Source organism: Scatophagus argus, chromosome 21 (assembly GCF_020382885.2).
Source record: "Scatophagus argus isolate fScaArg1 chromosome 21, fScaArg1.pri, whole genome shotgun sequence".
In the NCBI taxonomy this organism is placed as follows: domain Eukaryota; kingdom Metazoa; phylum Chordata; class Actinopteri; family Scatophagidae; genus Scatophagus; species Scatophagus argus.
Genome location: NC_058513.1, coordinates 8,049,995 through 8,069,595, shown reverse-complemented (window position 1 = coordinate 8,069,595; position 19,601 = coordinate 8,049,995). Strand labels below are relative to the sequence as shown.

Genomic DNA, 19,601 nt, shown 5'->3' with positions numbered 1-19,601 from the left:
GGGGAGCATATTGGGGGGTTAAGTGCCTTGCTCAAGGGCACATCAGCTGGCTAATTGGGGGGGGGCATTTTAATTTTAATACATATATATATATATATATATATAGAGAGAGAGAGAGAGAGATACTGTGCTCACTGCATTAGTTGATGTCCAGACTGGTAAACACACCTGCCAGGTATGATACCTCTGTTCATTTAAATGAATCAGTAAGCCGAATCAATAAACCTGCATACATAATATACGTAATTATACATAATTATGTATACAATTATACATAATTACCAAATTATGTTGACACATGCTTTTTCTGCAATGAATTATCAAAATGCACCACGTGAAGACAGTATAGTATAACTAATTCATTCTATTTAAAAAAATTACAAATAGAGCACTATAAATAACGGCTGCATAATACAATGCTATCCTGTTTATTGAATCGATGAACCACTTGACAATTTGTCTGTAGCTTTTTTCCCGAAGATCCATAAATGCCAAACTTGGAGATACCAAAGGCTGTCAAGGCTCTGGAAAAATCCAAGTATTATGCCCCGCCTTCTTGACGAGTTAGTGACGTTTTGACCAATCACAATCTTCCGCGCGGAATTTCAAACATTTTCAAACGAGTGTATCTTTACCGAAATGACATTGTTCCGCCAATTTCGTAAACAAAATAGTCCCGCTATGTTAATGTCAGTTCCATTTTATGCATACAACAAAACGGAATGCAAAAACATAGTAAAACAAGAATACATATGTTTTATCCCAAAACACAAGTTATTCCGTGGCTTTCTTGAAGTTAATGTTTGTGTAGAGTGGCGGAGTAATACTACGGCACCTCTCTGGAAGAAGCGAGAGACGACAAATGACGGCTGGTCGTCAGTTACTCGTCGATATACATTGTAGGTGACGGTAGGATATCTGTTATGCTGAAACATTATACATTATAGTAAACTTCCTCTTCGCCACATCGATGTTTGTGGATAACCTGAAGTTGGCGTGTCTTTGAACGTATTTCCAGGTAAGTCAAGGTCACAACGCTTACAAATCTTTCTATGTCTGCGCATTTTTTTCTACTTATCGTGGCCATCGAACGGCAGGAAAAGTTTTAGCCCACTTAGCTTTGCATGTTTCACTGAATAAAACGCCTATAATTTTCTAGTGTGGTCGTTAGTCTCACTTCAAGCAAGTTCCACTTTTAATACCCGTTTCTGACAAGAGTACGACGTTTTTATCGAGTCGACATCGCACGTGGGATGTCGCACAATATTCGATAGTGTGTTTTAACGTTAACATTACCTAAAAATCAGTTCAGTTAGTTATTTTTAAGCATAAAAATGATGGTTTTTCGCACACATCTTCCATCAGCTTGCTGTTTCTTTCAGTAGCCTTTTTTTTTATTTAAATGCTACGCCCTGAAAAATGACATTTGGTTAATATGCACTAACTTGTTGTCATCGTTGTTAGCACTCTGTGTTGTTTTGACGCTTGTTTGCTATCTTTCCCAGGTAACGTTACGAAAATGCCATTGCATGGGAAAATAGTCGTGATTAAGAGGAGTGGGGGAGATGGGACTGAGTTTCCTCTTACTGCAACATGCTTGTTTGGAAGGTGAGGTCAATGAAATGCATTTGGTATAAGTATTTGGTTGCCATGACATGTTTTCAGGTTAAGTCTTCTCTATTCGTTTGTTTCTTCTTAATTGCACGAGTCTCTGTCTTGAGCCACATGTGAAATATGACAGAAAACTAATCCACATGCTAAGTTTGAGCCATCATTTAGTATACAGTATGTAGCCTCATGTTGGTGTTGTAAAAAGCCTCTCGGTTTGGAGGCGGGCCATGTGCTGCTGACGTCAGGATGTTAAAGGCAGGTCTGCTCCTGTTCCTTCATGAAGTACAGTCGAACATCCATTTCACAAGTTCACTCTGCTTTTGGACTGTGAAACGTTTCATTCACTACCTTTTACCAAGCAGCACTTGATGTGACATTTCACCTAATGTGTCTCTTGTTTCTGTCTTCTCTTTGCAGGAAGCCTGATTGCGACATTCGTATTCAGCTTCCTCAAGTCTCCAAGGAGCACTGCAGAATCGACTTGAATGAAAATAAAGAGGTAATAACTTGCTGAATCCCGATCGCAATGTTAATATTTTTAATAAAATAAATTAAAAAATAGAAGTCTAAATGCTTTGACCTCTTGTGATTTTGCTGTGGAAAATCTTCCTTTAGAAGTAAAAGCTTGGCTGACAGTGTTCTGCTATCTGAGGGACTGTTTCAGGTCATTTTCTGTTTGTTTCTCTCAGGTTATTTTGACAAATTTGAGCGCAGTGAATCCAACTCAGGTCAATGGAGAACCTTTGCATCAGTCTGAACGTTTGAAACATGGAGATGTGATAACTATTATTGATCGTTCTTTCAGGTGAGTGACCATCAGGTGCTTGTATTTTTAAGTTAAATCTAATTTTCCTCTAAGTGCATAATTCAAATAACAGCATTGGCAGCGGACTATAGTTACTAGACTTCTGCTTTCAGAATTAATTAAAGTTTTTACTGAATCCAAAAATAACAAAATACAGAGATAATTATGTAATGGTATATAGAAGTATATAGAGCTCAGAGCACATTAAAATGGATATTAAATCAAGTACAGACAGAATGTTTTTAAATAATACCATGCAATGCGTTGGAGACGGGTTTGGGACCCTTTTATGTGAAAGATGATATAACAGTTTGTTGCTTATTGACCTTTCAGGTTTGAGTACCCTCCAGCCCCAACACCAAAGAAGAGATCTTCAGTAGGAGGCAAAACAGAAACCTTCAAAGTAATTTACTCATTATTTATCTCTTATCACTAGAGCACTACAGCTTTCCCAGCATCTTAAACTTGCTTGCACTCCTGATGAATTTGATTATTCTGGAAATGTCTTAATGAAAGCTTTTTATGCCCAGGTCCTTCAAGATCAACAAGTGGTGGACACTGTCATCACTGAAGCGAGTGAAAAGAGGATCTCTGAAACGTCCACAGGTGAGACTGCTTGATTGTGGTTATTTTGAGTTTGTTGTATTTCAGGATAATGTTCCACAATTGAAATGTGAACTTTGAGGGTCCATTTAACGCTATAGTGGTCAAGGCCATATCAAACACATCCTTTACAACAGGGGTATCTGTTGTCGCGTTCACATTTAGCTTACGCTTTAAAATATCTGACAAGTCACTGAAAATGTTTTATTGGAAACCTTAAAATGTCAAGCACATGTGACCTTTTGTGTACATTTATTTATGTTGTTGCTCATTCTTAGACCCTCATCTGAAAGATGGAGCTAACCATGACAACATTCTGCGATCCATGGAGAAAACTGTGGAGGTGGAGTCCAAGGAGGATGATTGCCTGCAGCAAAACAAGACCACCTCCCCCTTCAACGATCTGTATCAAATGATCAAAAAATCTCTGGATGTTAAGACTCCTCGGAAATCTTCTGTCAGTCTGCTTCAAACACCTTCCTCGAGGTTTTGCACTCCAAAACCTTCTTCAGTCAGAAAAAATAGTGTTCTTTCAACCGAAGACAAAAGCATACCTGAAAAGGATCAAGCTAAAGTCTCTTCTGGAGCTGATGAAACTAAGGGAGGAGCTGAAAATATTGGAAATGGAACCCCAAAGTCTGTTAAGAAGCAGCGGAAGTCCTTCCAGGTTCCTTCTGAGGTGGCCAAACTCGAAGCTGAAAATGCTGTGACATCTGTGGCAACTTCACCGCTTAAGAGAAACCGTGCAACCCCACAGAGGTTTACTGTGTGTGAAGTTATTGAGCAAGTTTCTGCTCAAACACCCAAGTCACCTATGAGAAGGAGAAGCAAGGAGACCACACCAGCCAAACCTGCAGTGACTTCCCCCAAAACAGAGCATCTCAGGAAGCCATCACCAAGGAACTCTGGGAAAGTTGAAACGGGTAATAAATATTGTAACACTATATTTTTCTTTAACTGAAATACTTTCAATATCAAACATTTTAAGGTATGTTTAGTTGTTTCTGAGGCTCAATCTTATTTTCAATTCATATATTAGTTACAGCGGTGCCAAGAAAACGCAAAAGTGGGGAACTTGCAGCTGACTTGCCCTTACCACAAATGAAGAAAAAACGAGTTTCCTTTGGAGGTCACCTGAGCCCAGAGGTATTTGACAAACGACTGCCTCCTGACTCTCCATTACGCAAGGGGGCCACTCCACGGAGAAGCTTGAGTCTGTTTAAACCCAAACAGTCGCTTCTTAGACGAGCATCAGTCATTGGCTTGCTACAGGTAAAACCTTAATATAGGGTGATGACTCAAGTCATGTAACATTGTAGTTGTTATCCATCAATGACTAAAATGTTTTTTTTTGTTTTTTGTTTTTTTTTTGGTAGGAGTATCCAGACCAAAATGTGCAAAGCCCTACAAAAATGAGTCCATCACCTAAGAAGTCAAGTGCCAAGAATCCTTCTCCCAAGACTCCATCACCTGGCAAGAAGTCACAAAAATCAAGCGCCTCTTCTCCCAAGGCAGCAACTCCTGCAAAGAAGTCACCCAAATCAAGCGCCTCTTCCCCCAAGGCAGCAACTCCTGCAAAGAAGTCACCCAAGTCAAGCGCCTCTTCCCCCAAGGCAGCAACTCCTGCAAAGAAGTCACCCAAATCAAGCGCCTCTTCCCCCAAGGCAGCAACTCCTGCAAAGAAGTCACCCAAATCAAGCACCTCTTCTCCCAAGGCAGCAACTCCTGCAAAGAAGTCAACAAAATCAAGCGCCTCTTCTCCCAAGACAGCAACACCTGGAGCACAGTCATCAAAATCAAAGAGCCCATCTCCTGCAAAGGGTAGGTCTCCCTCTAGAATCAAAGTGGAAACCCCAGGTGTCCAGACCCCGACAGTACAAGGGCGTTTCTCTGTATCACGCATCAGCACTCCATCTCCAGTTGCAGAAGACACTGTTACTGCCCAGGTGCCTTCAGTCAGTGTAACTCCTAAAATACCCCTGAGGAGGAAGAGCATGAAAAGCACCTCACGGAAGACTCAAAGTACAACAAAGAGTGCTGTAAAATTAATGTGCAGAAAAAGTGGCATTTCACGGGCATCCCTGAAAGGTATGTTGGACCCTGAAAACTATAATGTATCCCATTTATATTTGAAATTTTGTCTTTGGTCTTGGCACTTATGTAATAATTTCTCCCTTTTGCTTTTCAGCACTGAAGTCTTTTGCAGACACTGTGAAATTTGGGCAAACTAAGGCTCAAGTGGCTGCTCCAGCTAAAAAACCTGTCCTCATCAAAACAAAGAAGAAGGCTGTGCCCAAACCCCAGGTAAATTTCCCTCTTCTTGGGAAAGGACTGTTTCAACACCTATAAGCATTTATTATTTTAGTCATTTTACAAATTGCAATGATCATGTCTCTATCAATCTAACAGACCCCTGCAAGAAAACTCAAAGATTATGTGAGCACCGGACATGCAAATTCTCCTGTTACCATTGTTGTGGGCAGAGCTCACAAACAGAAGGTTGAGCATCCAACTGGTGCTGCACCACAACTGGTCACCAACATGGCAGTCCTGAAAAGGAACATGAAAATGGATGAGGACTTGACTGGTACTTACACATGTCCATCTCACCATATGGGAACTCTTGTTCTTGATAATATATGTTGGACTTGAAGATTGTACCTGCTCATGTTGTGTTTTGTGTTTTTCAGGAATTTCTGAAATGTATAAAACACCTATAAGTGAAAGGCAGAAGAGATCTGTAATCAGTGAAGATTGTGCCATAAAGTCATCAGTAGGAAGTTTGGGTACATCTATGATGGAACCATCAGTGTTGAACACACCAGAGGAGCCAGGTAAAGAATGTGTGTTGTTAGGAGAGCACTAAGGCATGGAATTTGTATTTTATGTAACAGTTAAGACTTAAGGGTTTGTCAAACTATCCTTTAGGTAATTAGTATAAACTAATAAAACATGATTATTTTACAGGTGAAATGGTGGTGTCACCGCTGAGTGTTTCATCTATAGTAAAAGCTAGAAGTTACAGCAGTGAGGCAGTCCAGCGTCTCTTTAATGGAGATCAAGAATCTAGCTTCATCAGTGACATGCCTGCTTCGGAGACTCACTCTGACTCCAGTGAACAGCAGAGCAATGACTTGACAGTGACCACATCAACAACTCCCAAACAGAAGCCAGAATTACCAGACTGTCTCACAGGAGTGAGGAGGATCATGAAGACCCCAAGACAAAAAGCTGAGCCTGTTGAGGACCTACGAGGGAAGATTCTGAAAACTCCCAAGCAGAAAATTGAACAGCAGGAGTGTCTCACTGGAGTGAAGAGGATCATGAAGACCCCAAGACAGCAGGCTGAACCAGTTGAGGACTTGAGAGGAAGACTTCTGAAAACTCCCAAGCAGAAAATTGAACAGCAGGAGTGTCTCACTGGAGTGAAGAGGATCATGAAGACCCCAAGACAAAAAGCTGAGCCTGTTGAGGACCTACGAGGGAAGATTCTGAAAACTCCTAAGCAGAAACCTGAACAACAAGAGTGCCTCACTGGAGTTAAGAGAATTTTCAAGACCCCACAACAGGATGCTGACCTTCAAGGAAAACTTGTGCAAGCTCCCAAAACTCTAGAGGCTGGTGATGTTAAGGAAATCACAGAGACTCCAGCACACATGCTAGTATCTGAAGATGTGCCTGAGATGACAGGCATGAAAACTCCAAACTTGAAGAGGTCCCCATTGGTGTGTCTCACAGGTATCAAGAGAATAATGAAGACACCAAGGGAAAAAGGAGCTCCAGTTGAAGATATGGTTGGTGTGAAGAGACTTATGAAAACTCCCAGAGAAAAAATTGAACCTGTAGAGGACAACTTTGGTATCAAGAGACTCATGAAATCACCAAGACTGAGGGGTAACGGACCAGTAGAAGACTTTGAGGGACTTAAAGAGCTCATGGAGGAGCCAGTGCCTGCAGCACAACTGGAGATGAGTGTGGTAATAATAAACACTTTGATTCACTTTTTCATAACTTAAGTATTACATAAACAGAACTCACCACCTGGAAGGTAGTATGTGTCAGGAGTCAGCAGTTATCCAGATGACAAGGCAAGCCAAAACAATGAACTGAACTGCAAAAAGCAAATTAGCATTTATTTCAAATTATAGGAAGTTATTTCACTGATAAAGACTTTAGTTAAGAGTTGAAACATAAGTGCTGGTTTCTTACTGAAGGAAAGTTTTCTAGATACTCATCATCAGTATTGTCTGTGTAGCCACATACTGACAGTATTGGATGTCTTTGTTGTCTGCATCAAATAACTGGTTTATTTCAAAGTAAGGGCTTGTTGTCTAAATTGTTTTTATTTATCTGTAACAGGTTCAAGATCACACACCACCAGGTTGTGGATTAGAAGTTGCAAAAGGTTTGTTGGTTTTTAAGTTAAATGGAAATGTTATTAGATGAAATGGCATTATTTAGAGTGGTTATGTGAGCTAAATTACACCGATGAGCTTATTGCTGTGGTTTTGTTGTGTTTAAGAAGAAGTTGGTCAAAGTAACTGAATTACTTTAAAGAACCATGGCACAAAAAATTAACCATGTTGCATTCAAGTTAATCCACAGTACTAAATGTCACATCTGAACACACAACCATTAATGCAGAATTCTCTTAATGCATTGAGGAAGCTTTGATCCTTGTGTGTGATGTTTGATATTTCATCAATTGAGTATTTCACTAGCTAAAAATCATTTTTGTCTTATTTTAGAAGCAGATGCAAGTGAAATTATCACTGATGACCACTCAGAGCAGGTGTCAAAAGTTGTGGAATCTAAACCATCGGAGGATAAACAGGAGGTAACAGAACGTTCTGAAGATCCTGTTGTCCCTGCTCCAGTCAGAGGAAGAAGAGGGAAGAAAACTGAAGCTGCAGCACCACCTGCTGTTAGTCAAACCAGAAGAGGCAGAAATGCAAAGAACACTGAAAGCAAGGATGTTGAGCTCACTATGGAGAAAACTGCCTCTCTGCCTGCCAAAGTTGCCCCTAAGCTTAAGAGAGGAAGAAGTGCCAAACAAGCCTCTGATGATCAAGCTGAAAGGGTCCAGGAGGTTGCCACTGAAATGATGCCAGAACCTCAGAGTGAAAAAAATAGCCCTGTTGATGTCGACGATAAAGCAAATAACAGTACAGCACCCCTGGAGAAAGCTGTTTTGAAGCCCAAACGAGGGAGGAAAACTAAGCAATCTGAAAAGCCTGTGCCAGAGCAGTCAGATATGCCGTGTCCTCAAGGTGATGATCTTCCACAAGCTGACATGGCAAAAGGTTTGTCATCTTCATGGTTCTCTCTGATTGTGTGTTGCTGGTTTAAACTGAAATCAGAACAATTTCTGACCCTGCAGCACATGTTAAAGTGAGGGAGTCTGACCAGCGTTTTTCATTATCTAGGCAGCTGTGAATGTCACATTACCAAAGCAAGACACAGGACATTTGAGTTAGATCTCTCTGTTTATTCAATATGTAATATATGGTTCTTCCTGTAGACTTTGATTAGTTTAAAACTGAAAATCCTGACCAATGTGTTGTGTTTTTTCCCTGTTATTTTAGAAACGGATGCAAACAAAGTCTGCAGTAACCAGCTGGAGGTGGTACCCAATGGAGGTGATGAAAACAAATCATCAGATACTATGGAAACTGTTCCCCAGGCACCTGCAGTTGAGACTCTCCAAGTGGAGAGGGCAACTTCTGAAGAGACAGAAATGGAAGTCGCTGTTGCCCCGAAGAAATCTGTTCGAGGCAGAAGAGTGAAAGCGGTGGAATCTAAAAAAGCAGCTGAGGATAAACAGGAGGTAACAGAACATTCTGAAGCTTCTGTTGCTGCTGCTCCAGTCAGAGGAAGAAGAGGGAAGAAAACTGAAGCTGCAGCACCACCTGCTGTTAGTCAAACCAGAAGAGGCAGAAATGCAAAATCTCAAGAAAGCACATCTGATGATCAGCCTGATATGGTGCCAGAGAAAGCTGTGGAAACAGCACCAGCAAATGAGCTTACCACTGAAGCTGCAGGTGACCAGACCTCTCCAGTAAATGCCCATCAAGAAGAAAATGATTCTGCACCCACTACAGAAGAAGTTGTTGTGAAGTCCATCAGAGGGAGAAAAACTAAAACACCTGCTCAACCACCTCAGCCAGAGCAAGAGAAGAAAGAAGTGGTGAGTGAGGAGCATCTTATGACAGATGCTCAACCTCAAAAATCCATTCCAGCTGTTGGAAAACCCAGAAGAGGAAGAAAGACAAAAGCAGATGCTGTTGAACAACACGAAGACTCAGTTGTCACTGTGGAGATCAAGCAGCAGTCTCAGCCTCCAGTCAGGGCTAAGAGGGGAAGAAATGCCAAACAGGAAGAAGAAAAGCCAGAGAGCAATGTTGAGCCTGCTAAATCCCAGGAGCCAGTTAAAAAATTGAGAAGAACCAGGAAGGCAGAGCAAGACCGTGTAGAAGAGGTCCAAACTATTGAAATGGCTGTCCAAGAGGAGGCAGAAGCTCCACTTGTAGCTGAGCCGGTGAAGATGAGTGAGCAGGCTGTCAGTGCTGCAAAACCCAGGAGAGGAGGAAGAAAAGCAAAACAGGACAGTGAGAGCGAAACCCTTGTTGAATCCACTGAGGTCCAAGAGGTCCCTGTTGTCAGCTCCACAGACAAGCCTAAACGGGGTAGGAGAGGAACACAAGTTTCTGATAATGTTGAAGTCACTGCTGCAGCACCAGAGCAAAAACCTGACCATAAGCTTGATGCTGAAGAGAAAAATAATGCAGAGCTGGAAGCTCCAGTCATTAAATCTAGCAGGGCAAGGGGTGCGAAAAATGAGGTTCCAGTAACCATGCCAGCCAAACGAGCCCGTCGAGGTGCAGCTCCTCCCGCTGTGGAGACCACCGCTGAATCCACAGTCCTGGTTTCAGAGTCCGCATCATCTTCAGTAGCACCAGCCAGAAGGGGGAGACGGGCAGCAGCGAAGCCTGCAACAGTTGGCACAGTGACCAGTGACCAAACAAATCCCACCGAAGACTCAGGCAGTGCTGTTGAGGAAGATGAACAAATGTCCAAGAGATCTGTCCAGTGGAAAACTGACGTTGAAGTCTTTGAGATTCCAAAAGTAACACCCATAAAGGCAGTTCGAGGTAGGAAGTCAAAACTAGGAGACCAAGTTGAGACCGAAAGCCGAAGTGTATCAATGGATGCCAATAAAACTGAAGAGAAGGATCTCTCAGATGAAGCTGCTGGAGCTCAGCCTGCCAAGAGAGCCAGACGAGGGGCAAAGATTGCTGATGAGCCCGCAACCAAGCTGAACAGTGCTGAAGCTGAGACGCAGCCAAAATCCCGGAGAGGTAGATCAGCGAAGAAATAAAAGCATCTGTATATATTCTTAATCATAATGACTTTAATCATTTTGTACTTCATTCGTTGTTTTAGATTGGCATTTTAGAAAGTAGTTTTATAGGCTGAAAAAAAAGGCACACTGCCTTCTTTTTTTTGTTTGTTTTTTTTTTTTAAATACAGCAGGGAATATTGTGACAAGTGATATGTTCATTTTTTCATCAATTTGCATATATTTTTATGTTGGAAAAAAGTGGTTATTAAATTTTTTTGTATTTTGAAAAATTGGTCTGAATTTGTCTTGATGTCCAAAAATATCTGGTGTATGGTTCGGTCACATGTGGTTAAAATAACGGGTGATTACCCACCAACTCATTTGAAAGACTGATTGTAAGAGCACCATCACATGAAGCTAGTCTATTGTAGGTATCAATACTGTTCTGTGACTGGGATCCATCATTTTTGTGAGGGTTTTTTTTGGGGGGGGGGGATAAAGCACTGAAAAATGAGAAGAGAAATGTCATTACATTTGTTGTGCAAGATTGGATAATGCATGCAGCATTCAATTCCATGCCTTTGCATCTAACGTGGAAAAAAAACTTGGAGGCTTAAGCGTTTCCCCTTGAGTCATTACTCACCAACCAGGATTAAAGAACAGTTCTCTGTGTGTATTCACCACTTAAAACATTTCAGTCCTTTTAAAAGCTGTAAAAGAAACTGATAGATGTTTCAAATAAGAGGTAGACTATGTAGCAATGCTATTTGATCAGTGTCAAAATAATACCAATGTAATACTAAATACTTAAAAATCACTGCAGAAAAGATATGAAATGAGCCTTTGCAACTAGATTCATCGGAACCTGGTGATAAGTGAGAGCAACCCGGACACATTTTTAAGACGGACTCGAGACAAACGCGGAGTCGACGCTGGAGGGAGATTTGAGGCACGCATGGACATCGGTCGGCCTCGAAACTTCTCGAGCAATTTTGTTGGCAGATTATTTCTTGCTTTATCGTTTCGCGACGTCTTCTCATCATGGAGGCAGACAGTGACATCAAAACTACGTCCACAGGCTTTCATTGCACTCTGTGCAATGTGAAAGTACCAAACGGTAAGCTAACTTAGCCACATGAACTTTGAGTTGATGTTTCCAGTTGTCGCTCTTAACGTGCAGGCGGACAGAAGGGGGGAAAGAAATCGTATGAGTTTTTAAAATGCTTTAGATAACTCTACATTTATAATGTTTTACATGTTTTTGGCTAAACAAATATTACGCAGTGCGTTGTTACAAGTATACGTTTTGGTTTTTGAAGCTGTGGTACGTATGCTCATGTTTATATTCCGTGCAGTGCCAAGCTTGGATCAGCATGTCAAAGGGCGGAAACACCAGACGCTGAGCACTGTGCGGGCCACCAGGAAGACCCAGGAGGAGCACAGTGTGTTTGTCAGTGGCATCAAGCCCGACATCTCCCAGACTGACGTAACTGAGTATTTCCAGCAGTTTGGGCCTGTCTCAGATGTCATCATGGATAAAGACAAGGTAAGTCAGCTGTTCACAGGTGAGATACAGCTCATTTGTAAAAGACGTCCATAGCCTCTCAGGTTTGTGCTTCAGCCAAAAGCACTGAGAGTCAGTCTGCACCATTTGGAATGTGACCGATGAACCCCGTTGTAGTCTGACTGTAGTGTGTCAATGCACTCGCAGGGTGTGTACGCCATCGTGCAGTTCAGTGACACTGACAGCATACAAGCAGCCCTGTCCTGTGTTGAGCATTGGATGAAAGGCTTGAAGCTGCGTGTCAAACCCCGCGAAAAGAAGGATTTCAAGTTGATTCCCAAGAAGAAGAATGACTTCCAGAACCTCCAACAACTACTCGATTGTCTCAAACCTCAGCTGTGTCAGTTGGCATCTGTAAGCATCCTATTTTCAAATGTTATGTGTGGGGAAATACACTTGGCTGTAAGGAGTGCTACAACGTGTTGGTGCAGCTAGTGGAGGCTTTACATTCTTGAGTCTTAATTTAGTTCCATACTACAGTATATCTCATATTCTAATAATCATGAAATTGTGTTGTTTGAAATATACAACTTATAAGGTGTGTAATTTTTTAAATTGGTGTGCAAAAAAAATATTTTTGTCCTTTAGCCAGAAATGATTCATATTCTCCAAAAACATTATTCAAACACTGTTGGATAATATTTGTTCATACTTTAGTCTTGTTCGGTCGGTGAGAATACACTAGCTTATCATAATTTTAGTGGTCAAGGTGTCTTGTTAACTTGAATTTTGTTCTCCTCCAGGTGGATGCACAGATGCAGTACATTGTAGAGCAATGCCAGCTGGGAGAAAATGAAAAGAAGGCCAGGGGCTTGTTGGTTCAACTCCTGCAAGAGGTTTTTGTGGAGTTTTTCCCAGGTGAAGTTTGTAAACACACACACTGAGAGTTTCTGAAATCTTGGCTTACATGATGATAATTGAACAGAAGATTGTCATTGGTTGACTCTCTCTCTCTCTTTCACTTTTAATGCTATGTTTGGATGGTTTGCAGACAGCAAGATTCTGCCCTTTGGTTCGTCTGTCAACAGTTTTGGCATCCACTCCTGTGATTTAGACCTGTTCCTCGACCTGGAAAACACCAAGGTTTTCCAAGCCCGTGCCAGGTTCACCATAGAACAGGTCTGACATTTTACACATAGAGTAATCAGTGCCTATAAAGTGATTTTTATCTCAGTGTTGTCAACTCTGTAAAAATTTTGGATCCATGCAATTCATAGACAAGAGATAAAAAATATATAACTTTATACATCCTCGCCTTATTCAGACAGGGGAAGGCACGTCAGACGATGGCCACTCTGAAGACTCCATCCTGTCTGACATTGACCTGTCCACTGCCTCGCCAGCCGAGGTCCTGGAACTTGTGGCAGTAATCCTTAGACGCTGTGTCCCCAGCGTGCACAAGGTTCACGTTGTCAGCACCGCTCGTCTGCCTGTGGTCAAGTTCCAGCACCGCGAGCTTAACCTGCAGGGGGACATCACCATCAACAACAGGTCAATGGATGACTCTGATACTGTGTAGCATCAAAAGTCTTCAGATATGTTGAGAAGCTGTTTCCATCTGGAACACATAACAAAACCGCTGTATGTTTTACTGTATTGTTCACTAGATTAGCAGTAAGGAACACTCGCTTCCTCCAGCTGTGTTCAGGGATGGACGACAGGCTGAGGCCTCTGGCGTACACCATCCGCTACTGGGCCAAGCAGAAGCAGCTGGCTGGTAAGATGAAATAACTTGCGTATTGCACTTTTTTATTTTCATAATCTAAAAAGATACCATTTTTAAGGTAGTTTTGTGCATTTAGGTAGCCATTTCATTTTTGGTCAGTAGATGTCAGTAGAACTTCACTTGCCACTTAGGATTATGTTTGGCTCTCTGGACACACTGATTTGCAATGCCCCGTAATGGAAGCTATGGGTTAAAATAAAGCACACGTACAGCTCCTTGTATGTTATGATAGTGCAGACTGGCTCTCCTGATATAGAATAAAATCTTAATAAGAGGGTTCCTCACTGCAGAGCACACTAATTCCCTTTACACCTGGAGCACATCTCCTTTATTTCCTTTGATTAAAAGTGGGCTCTGCCAGTGAAGCTTTCAAGAAAGCCCTTGTGCAGAGTAATTAGCAAAGCATGATGGGCTCAGATGGTTTGCATATAAGGCTGCTTATGTAATCCAGAGTTAAGATTTTGAATTGATAAATCAGTGTTGCCATGTTCCCAAAACATAAAACACTGTCATATAGAAGTTTGTAAAAGATTCTAAGTGGTGACAGTGACTGTTGAATGAGATGTGACTGGAGCTTCCATGGCATATTCAGGGTCAGTTTGCTGGATTACGTACTTGATATCGTTGATGAGATGATTGACCGTGTTGCTTCCAAAAGAGCACTGTAGCATCTGGAACTATGACATTTCAAAATTACTGTATATTTCAAAGGCTTTTGAATAATTTAAACGGCTCAATTAATTCTACATCATTGCTGTTATTGTTTACCTGTGTTTACACTGGCATAGATGCCCTTTAACATCGTTTTTTGTATCGCTTAGCGTTGACCTTGCCTTTTAGGAACAACAGAACCAAACGCATGCCACAGAGCCTCTCCACTCTGTTAAAAAGATCACACTGCTTCCATATTTTGACCATATCCTATACTGTATATACATTTGTACAGCACAGAACTAATCTTAGTTTCATCCTGCCGACTGTTGTGTTTGTGTTGTGACGTGCAGGTAACCCCAGTGGTAGCGGACCCCTGCTCAACAACTACGCTCTGACGCTGCTGATCATCTTCTTCCTGCAGAACTGCGAGCCTCCTGTCCTCCCCACAGTGGACCAGCTCAAAGACATGGCCTGTAAGTGCTGAGTTGCTCCTACATGTTTTCGTTTTCTTATCCTAAACCTTATTTTATAACAGTGAGGTTTGAATGTTCAAAGTTGGATTCATCAGGCTCTAACTTGTCATAACTTGTGATTTGTTTCAGCCTGATGAGGGCCCCCTAATGGTGCTTGTTTGTGAGATTTCAGCAGTAGCACCTAAAACTGCCACGTAGGGCCATCTGTTTGGTTCCTTGTATGAGCATGTACTCTTAAATCATTTGCTTGTGCCATTTAAAAATGAATCTGTTGATACGAGAAGTCCTTGCATGAGGCGCTAGATGTAATGATCCCTGCTTCTCTTCAGCGCTGCTCAGTGAACAGTTGAAACAGTCAGCATCTCATCAGTCTGGTGCACTTTGAGAGCACAATTAAAGGGCTAGATCATATATAGCATTAACATAATTAAGAAATTATAGAAAATATTACATTTAGAGAATAAGAAAATACAACTCTGAGCTTTGGCTTTGCTCCTTTGTAATTGGTGTCTATACAATGTAAACATAAGCTGACAGGCTATAGACAGTGTTTGTACATTACTTCCATACATCCATCTTGCATTAGTCCAGAATTGTAACTAGAGTTTGACAGACTGAGAGATTCAACAATCAGTATCTTAAAATCTTAGGTACCTATGAGGAGTGTCGTTACGCTCATATATTGTCTGGACTGTCTGGTCCCCTCAGAGGTTATTGCTGAAAATTTAATGGGAAACACTTGAGTCTTTATGAACAACAATTGTTTTCCAATTAGAGTGTAATCCTGAAAATAGATGCGAGCACAAGCATTTAAACTGCCGTCTGGACAGCAAATTGTTTGCACATTATGTGTGTTTATATATGGGGACATTTGGATGAGATTAGTCTGGGATCTCAGTAAGTCTCTAGTTCAACACAAGGCTTGTGTCCAGACAATTTGAAATTACTTTTTATATTGTAAATTTAGATTGTCTGATACAATAAAAATGGCAGTTGTTGATTGTTTTTCTTTAAACAGCTTTTCTGTCATTTCAGTGATTTGCTATTTGTTAACCTGTTAAATATTACGTGTTCATCTTTTTGCAGGTGAGGAAGAAGAGTGTGTGATTGAGGGCTGGAACTGCACCTTCCCCAGTCAGCCTATTGCTGTGCCCCCCAGTAAGAATACACAGGACCTGTGTAAGTGTTGGCCGTCTTTTTCATAAATTCTAAATGTCCTTAAATACAATACCACCATCGCTGTTCTTCATGTATGTATGTTTTCTCCATCTAGGCACACTTCTTGCTGGCTTCTTCTCATTCTATGCTAAATTTGATTTTGCCAGTCGTGTTATATCTGTCAGGAAGGGGCGTGCACTCCCAATCACCGATCTCCTCAGCCAGAATAAAGAGGAGGAGGCCATGCAAGAGGAACAGCCCTCCAAGACCCCTCACCATGGTCCCAAAATGGGCCCCCTAAACCTCTTAGACCCCTTTGAGCTCTCCCACAATGTAGCTGGAAACCTGAATGAACGTTCTCAGCGAAGCTTCCAGAGGGAGTGCCAGGAGGCTGAGAAATACTGCCGCAGCCTGCAGTACCAGCGCAAATCCACCAAGGGGAGGTCATGGGGCCTGGTGCGATTGCTCACCCCCCATGGGGATCTCCCACACACCAAAACAGAGCAGCTGACCATCAGCATTCCCTTCAAATCAGCTTTGCTCCCTCAAGTGCTGCTTAATCAAATGCACATGGCAGGAGATGGTTTCCGGCTGCTGTGGTTTCAGAAGGTTTGCTCTGCTGTGCAGGGAGTCTTCCAAAGTATTCTCAGCTGTCACCTTGCTACCTCCGCAGACGCTGTCTTTGGTGAGGATTCGGCTGTGGATGTTGCAGAGGAAATGGAAACTCCCTCAACTTCCCTCAACACATCTGCAAATGACAGCTGTGACAGTATTGAACCCCAAAACGAAGCCAGTCCTCTGGGTACAGCTGTGGTCGGTGCCAAGAGGCCACTGTCCTCTGGCAGTGACCCTTCTGTGTCGCCTCAAGGCAAAAAGCCAAGACTGGCAAGAAGGGGCAAGCCTGAATTACCTCACTGGGTCTATGTGCAAAAGCATTTAGTGTGGGCCGGCAGGAGGAAAGTGAGAAGGGAGCTGAACAAGACCACAGACTCGAGACCAGAGGGCAGCTGCATGGAGCTGGAATCCCAGGTCACAGCTCACATCATTGAAAAAGAACCAGAGCTCAAGGAGCCCCTGGAGTTCAAGGTTCAGCCCCAGGTGGTGGGTGGGACAGAAAGCACAAGAGCAGTGCTCACATTGGAGCCAACCAGCGACAAGACAGGAGTTTTTCATGATTTCTTTCATTTCCTGGAAGCCTTCTTACCAAAGATGGTGGAGACATTGCTAGAGAAAAGTGTAGAAAATGCTTAAAATGGACCTGATCTCCACATGTTTTTCCTTTTTTAATTCTAAAGATTTTCTTTGAGTTAAAGATGCTATTACAGCTACTTGTATTAACCCTTGAGAGTGGGGCATGACAGTTACTGTGGCTTTATTTTGATAAGGAATAGATCATTACATTTGTAAATATGGGTTTTGTCAAAATGTGAAGTTTGTAATATTTTTATGTAGGTTGTATATTTATGGTCATGACTTTGTTTCAGAATAATATTCCATGACAAAGCCTACTTTTTGTGTTGAAGACGTTACTTGAGTGAGTTTGTTTAAAATATTGCTTTTTAATGTCGAAGCCCTAGAGGGAAGATTCAGTGGCAGACATTTGGTGAAAACAGCATGTCATGCTGTCTTTGAATGAATAAAAAAAACATTTTGTAAAACGTACTCTATATACTATAGTTGTGATTTGTCAGGACCATATTATACTTTTATTTTGCCTTTAAGCATCATATTTAAACAGTCATAAAGAATCAGTCACAGTAGTTTAACATAGCCACACAAATGGGGTTGGTGCTTTGGTTAAGGCGCAGTTGAATGGGTTTTTATCCTGTCGGGTTTTTGCTTATATGACTGAGACAGATGAGAGTAATTAACCAGACAGGCAGACTGCTTTATTACAGCAGGACAAGCAGGAGCTGAGGGATGCACAGAGCTCCCATGTGCTGATTAACATCATTCATCTCACTTTTAAAGGGAAATGCAGATGGCCAGCAGGTGGGATGGAGCTATGGAGGCTGGAGGTGGCTGTGGTGATGAAGATGTTTGGGACGGCTTGCTACATGTTCATTTGCTGCTGGTTTGGTTGTTTGAAGTGGCCATGAAATTAAAGGTGGAACTGGTCGATGAGTCAAGTCACAAGGTATTCTTTGATAGTAATCAGAAAATGGCACCAGCATTTTACTGCTCTGAAGTTTATTGCCATGTCAAATGAGCAACAGTGTTTGTTCAAACTTTCTGAATTTTTTGCTTGACTTATGAAAGGCAAAGGTGGTGTTAAGACACCTTTTGAGTCACACAAATATCAAAATATTGATTCTTTAGCCATGTTAGCATCGGCTGGCTCATGAAATGGCAATGTTAATCCGGTCCAGAGTGAAATACTTTAATTAATAATTTAATGCCACTAGCAGGACAAATATTTCATGTCCTGTGACATATCTCAGTGTCTGCTGGAAGATTTAGCACCAAGTGTTGTATGGTCCATGGTCTACATTTCTCATTTGGAGTGAAATATCTCAAAAAGTATGGAATGGATTGCTATGGAGTTTTGTATACACATTCGTGTTTCTGTGCTTATTGTTATCTAGCAAATGTTATGATCTTAACCTGCTAAAATAAGACCTTGAACAAGGTAAACAAACCACCGCATGCTAGCATGCTGTTGTCAGCATTTAGCTCTAAAGACAGCTGTGGCTACAGTGGCTTCACAGTAGTGTTGTTTGTTTGTAGGCTGAATCACCGATTGTTCTCGGTTGTGTGTTTTTGTTTTCTCAAGTTTTGATGACATTATCACTTGAAGATCGGCTTTGTAGTTTCAGTGACACTCGAGGCTACTCCAATATCGCCGTCCTTTGTTTTTCAAAGGTGCTCCTGATATATGGCTTCGCACGCAGACCTCTAAGCCGGAGAGTCAAAGTGATTGATATCACAACCAGGGGTGTGTTTGCTGTTTCCTTACAACAAGACAACAAACCACAACTACTTGTTCTAAGATTCATACAAGCCATTTTCCTCAAGTTTCGCTTCACACATCTGCAGTCCTGTGAAAACAACGAGGTTCGGTCTCATCACATACTGATGACCAGCCAGTTCAGTTGCATGTAACTCATTTGCTGTAATTACTATTTGATTGAATTGATTTTGGTGGGCACTGGTGTGTGCATTGCATCTTTAGGGTTGTGGAATCTGTTCCTCATGTGGAGATCGCCAGAAATGAGAGTTAAAAAAAAAAAAAACAAAAAAAAAAAAGCCAATTTCATGTTTTGTGTAATTGTGCCTATTGGGAAGAGATCCTGAGTCAACCCCCTTGAGACCTGAAATGTCCACAGCTTGGGGGGCAGTAACAGCTGTTTACAGCTTCTGTCCGGTCTTCTGTGACACATTACTGCACTGAGTCGTATCTGTCATCTTGTAGTGTGATGCTGTAAGGTTAACGGCATATCTAATCATCAGCCAATCTAATGCTTTGTATAGTATGGAGGGCAAGTAAGATATAGACTACTACTTGCAACGATTTAAGGGCATCATTTTGGTAGATTAACAGCAAGCTTCCTTCCTTATTTGTGGTGACTTTGGGCACATTGTGGTAATACACATTAGGCACCTAATACATCTCGCATAATCCATCACAGATACCTGAAGAGGCAATTGGCAACTTACTCATAAAC

General features: G+C 41.7%; 2 protein-coding genes across 7 annotated transcripts; both read left to right on the top strand.

Annotated features, from left to right (window-relative positions):
* The first annotated feature begins 835 nt into the window (after positions 1-835).
* On the top strand, positions 836-10,651 carry mki67 (marker of proliferation Ki-67). Of its 6 annotated transcripts, XM_046377193.1 has the most exons (18): positions 836-1,018; positions 1,506-1,608; positions 2,029-2,110; positions 2,301-2,416; positions 2,750-2,819; positions 2,947-3,022; positions 3,298-3,942; positions 4,059-4,291; positions 4,396-4,431; positions 4,477-5,107; positions 5,208-5,323; positions 5,429-5,606; positions 5,710-5,853; positions 5,987-6,224; positions 6,339-6,996; positions 7,379-7,424; positions 7,768-8,322; positions 8,605-10,651. In XM_046377193.1, the coding sequence occupies exons 2-18, from the start codon at positions 1,520-1,522 to the stop codon at positions 10,395-10,397; spliced, it is 5,706 nt and encodes a 1,901-aa protein (XP_046233149.1). In that variant the 5' UTR covers positions 836-1,018; positions 1,506-1,519; the 3' UTR covers positions 10,398-10,651. The 6 variants fall into 6 exon arrangements, with proteins under 6 accessions (XP_046233149.1, XP_046233148.1, XP_046233151.1 ...); XM_046377192.1 differs by having other exon boundaries at positions 4,396-5,107; positions 7,771-8,322; XM_046377195.1 differs by having other exon boundaries at positions 4,396-5,107; positions 7,768-7,962; positions 8,953-10,651.
* A 589-nt stretch (positions 10,652-11,240) lies between these two features.
* Positions 11,241-17,598, top strand: tut1 (terminal uridylyl transferase 1, U6 snRNA-specific). Its single transcript, XM_046377808.1, has 10 exons — positions 11,241-11,478; positions 11,717-11,907; positions 12,073-12,279; positions 12,669-12,783; positions 12,917-13,044; positions 13,190-13,416; positions 13,533-13,642; positions 14,656-14,778; positions 15,865-15,957; positions 16,052-17,598. The coding sequence occupies exons 1-10, from the start codon at positions 11,403-11,405 to the stop codon at positions 17,185-17,187; spliced, it is 2,406 nt and encodes an 801-aa protein (XP_046233764.1). The 5' UTR covers positions 11,241-11,402; the 3' UTR covers positions 17,188-17,598.
* Positions 17,599-19,601: the final 2,003 nt, after the last annotated feature.